This window comes from Theobroma umbraticum, unplaced genomic scaffold (assembly GCF_002168275.2).
Source record: "Theobroma umbraticum cultivar Fairchild unplaced genomic scaffold, ASM216827v3 scaffold_56.0, whole genome shotgun sequence".
NCBI lineage: Eukaryota > Viridiplantae > Streptophyta > Magnoliopsida > Malvales > Malvaceae > Theobroma > Theobroma umbraticum.
This window is the reverse complement of record NW_018397256.1, coordinates 9,085,858-9,088,821: the sequence shown is the minus strand read 5'-3', so window position 1 is coordinate 9,088,821 and position 2,964 is coordinate 9,085,858. Positions and strand designations below refer to the sequence as shown.

Genomic DNA, 2,964 nt, shown 5'->3' with positions numbered 1-2,964 from the left:
CTTTAATAAAGTGACTAACTATTGAACAATAGGACTAAGGTTCAATTGCATTAATGGGATTTAATATGATTTCATGAAGTTGCTACTGTTAGATGCTGACTGCTAGGCTCAAAATAATTGAATTTTGTGAGAATTATGACTTTAATCCTCATTTCTTTGAAAATTCATGAACAAGAATATGAAATTTTTACTATATCTCATGCAGCAAGTCAATCTACCTCTCATTACATAAGATTCCTTTCAAATGTAAATTCAAACAAGTTCATCAACTTGCTCAACTTGTATGTGAATTGCAAGACCAAACTGCTTATCTTGAACTTACAATTCTAAGGGAAGCATAAAATGCAGTCCATGCATTTAACTGGTGGAAAACTGCTGATTACAATGACAGTCTAAGCTCCAAATCCAGCTCTTGCGTGTCACTTGATTCAGAATTATGACTGCTAGATCCCAATGAGTTGCTCCTGTGTTTCTTGCTCTTTTTTGGTTGTGAATCCTATAAGTATATAAGAAAAGGAAGGGAAAAAATATTAAATTCGATATAAAACAGAATCTTTTTTTTTTTTGGCTCAATGATACAAAAGAGAATCTTGACATGCCACATAGCTTTCATTTCTGCATTTAATGTGGGCATCTACATATGAAAGGAGTATGTAGCAACCTCGACATGTAGGTTTAGAAGCTGTCTGGTCATGTTTGGTTGTGCATAATGTTGAGTGTCTAAGATGCCACTGCCGGGGTTCCAACTGCTGCAAACGATTGGAGATATTAAGTATAAGCACAAAACACCCTAGAACAAGCTTCTAAGGAGAAATCAGATTTTCACCAAACGGTCATTCTCGTGAAAAGAAATAGGATAGGAAAGTCAATTACGCTCACCTTGCTGCAGTACTAGGTTGGGAATCACCATATCTGATGTTTGCTCTTTGATCATATTCACCTAGCCCCATCTGTAATATCAGGTAAATTTGACTAATTTACTTTGCAATTCAAGACTATAGAGAATTCCTAATAAAGTAACACATAAACAATCAATTCAGTTTCCTTAATTTCTTTAATTCTGGTTCTCATTGGAACACTTCTATTCACCAATATAATAATTTATATACAGCAATCAAGATGGGGGATGACAATATGAAGTACTGAAAATTTATTTCTTCGGGAAAAAGTGTCTAGGGTTAGCACCAAGTAAACAAAGTCAGCAACTTCAAGGATCCTTGTACAAAAATAATTTCGATAAATTCATAAAGAAAGAGACAACTATTTCCATCAAAGCTTGTGTGCCATGATCATGATGAGGATGCTAAACAAATATTGCAATATCCACCAAAAATCTTCTGCCATGTATTTTCTCCTCTGAGCAGTACGCTACCTCATCATCTATTAGGAAACAACGGTTGCAAATGGGTGACACAGAAAATCATGTCAAAGATGCACTCAATGACCCATCAATTTTTTGAAAAAAAAAAATTGGAATTTTATGGTACTCTTTGGAGACAACAAAGAGCAGGTTCACCTACCATCATGCTGGGGTGGAAACCATAAGAAGCTGAGGATGTTGATGAGGTTGATGAATAAGAAAAGGATGATGATGGCATAGATGAATAAGCTGTCTGCACTCTCATGTCTTCCTGCATGTACAGAAAAATTTTAATGAAATTCCCCAAATAAATACTTCGCCTGATATTGCCAGATAATCTTTCAAGCACGAAAAAAACACAAGGAGGGGCTAGGGAAGGCAAAAAAAGAAGAAGAAAGAGTGAGAAGTTACCTGGTTGAAATTTCCAGCGTAAGGTCCATGAAGAGAAGGATGGTAGCTAGAGCCCATTTGTCCATGTAATCTGATCTTCTCCAATTGAGCCACACCAAGGCCTCTCTGGGGTTGCTTAGGCTTGTCTGAATTACTCTTCTTGCCTTTTCTCGAAGACGACCCTCCTCTTTCATTTCCCATGTTTGGTTCTCCAAAATAACTGCTACCCATCTTCTATGTTTTTTCAGTGATGATATGTCAAAGAAAGAGAGAAAACAAGAAGAAAGAAAAAAGAGCGATAGTTTAGCTTCGCAAATCCCAAGCCTTCTCTTGCAGCAAACTTTCTGGCAAAGGAGAGTTGCTGAGGAATCAGAGATCTCCGTCCCCCTTTTAAGCTGTTTGCACCTAAGTAATTATTGCATCGCTGGATCAGATTGTGCACAGATTTACTAGCCATATATATATATATATACCCATAGATTTTATGCTCATTTTTTTCCACTACCTCTCTGTTGCCTATTTTTTTGAGTACTTACCTTATATATTTTTTCAATTACAACACCAAAAGCAATAAAAAAAAACCAAATTAATATTATATTATTTCTTTAATTTATTTTAGTAATTTTAAATAGACCTTGAAGCCTAAGACCTGAAAGGGATTGTCTCTTTCAAAATTAAGCTTAGCCAAAAAAATCCAAGCCCTACGCGCCATTGCAGTGCGTTGATAGCTTCAACTTTACCTACACTGCAAGAGTCCATGTCACGCTCCTTCAAAAGAAGGAAAGCTTATCATTTTGACAGGATTTCATGTCTAAGTTAAGGTTGAAATCTAAGGTTTTTGCTTTGTATATCTTTCATTTGTGTATTTAGTTTTTGATTTCTATCTCATCTTGTTCTAAACAACATTCTCTATGTCTTAAGCAAAAGGGCCAAAAAATTTACTACTATAAAGGCATATAGCTAGCATGGCCTTTAAGCATAGATTCTAGAAATCCTGGCTGCAGCTTAACAGGGATTCTTGGGATTATATCCGAACTTGTATCAATCTCGAAATTTTTGTTTGAATGTTTCCATAAAAGAGATGTCAATGTAAAATATATATTTCTCAAAAGGGTTCAATTCTCCAAAATCAAGTATTTCTTTATATTATATAAAAAAATAAAACTAAATTTTGTGAAGAATTAATGCTGAATAAATATGTATATGTATATATA

At 34.9% G+C, this 2,964-nt stretch overlaps 1 protein-coding gene across 2 annotated transcripts; it reads right to left on the bottom strand.

Annotated features, from left to right (window-relative positions):
- Positions 1-366: 366 nt before the first annotated feature.
- LOC110411416 (mediator of RNA polymerase II transcription subunit) lies at positions 367-2,246 on the bottom strand. 2 transcript variants are annotated; one of them, XM_021421556.1, is made up of 5 exons: positions 1,772-2,246; positions 1,521-1,631; positions 880-950; positions 662-749; positions 367-496 (listed from the first exon to the last, which is right to left on the bottom strand). In XM_021421556.1, exons 1-5 carry the CDS (start codon positions 1,979-1,981, stop codon positions 380-382), a joined length of 597 nt encoding a protein of 198 aa, XP_021277231.1. In that variant the 5' UTR covers positions 1,982-2,246; the 3' UTR covers positions 367-379. The 2 variants fall into 2 exon arrangements, with proteins under 2 accessions (XP_021277231.1, XP_021277232.1); XM_021421557.1 differs by having other exon boundaries at positions 662-746.
- Between the last annotated feature and the right edge of the window lie 718 nt (positions 2,247-2,964).

Bases quoted from the DNA above. Each gene is read 5' to 3' on its own strand.
- LOC110411416 (XM_021421556.1), bottom strand. From the start codon at position 1,981: ATGGGTAGCAGTTATTTTGGAGAACCAAACATGGGAAATGAAAGAGGA. The intron at 1,632-1,771 runs GTAACTTCTCAC...CTGTACATGCAG, and splicing joins ACGCTGGAAATTTCAACCAG to GAAGACATGAGAGTGCAGAC. The intron at 497-661 runs GTTGCTACATAC...ATATACTTATAG, and splicing joins TTCTAAACCTACATGTCGAG to GATTCACAACCAAAAAAGAG.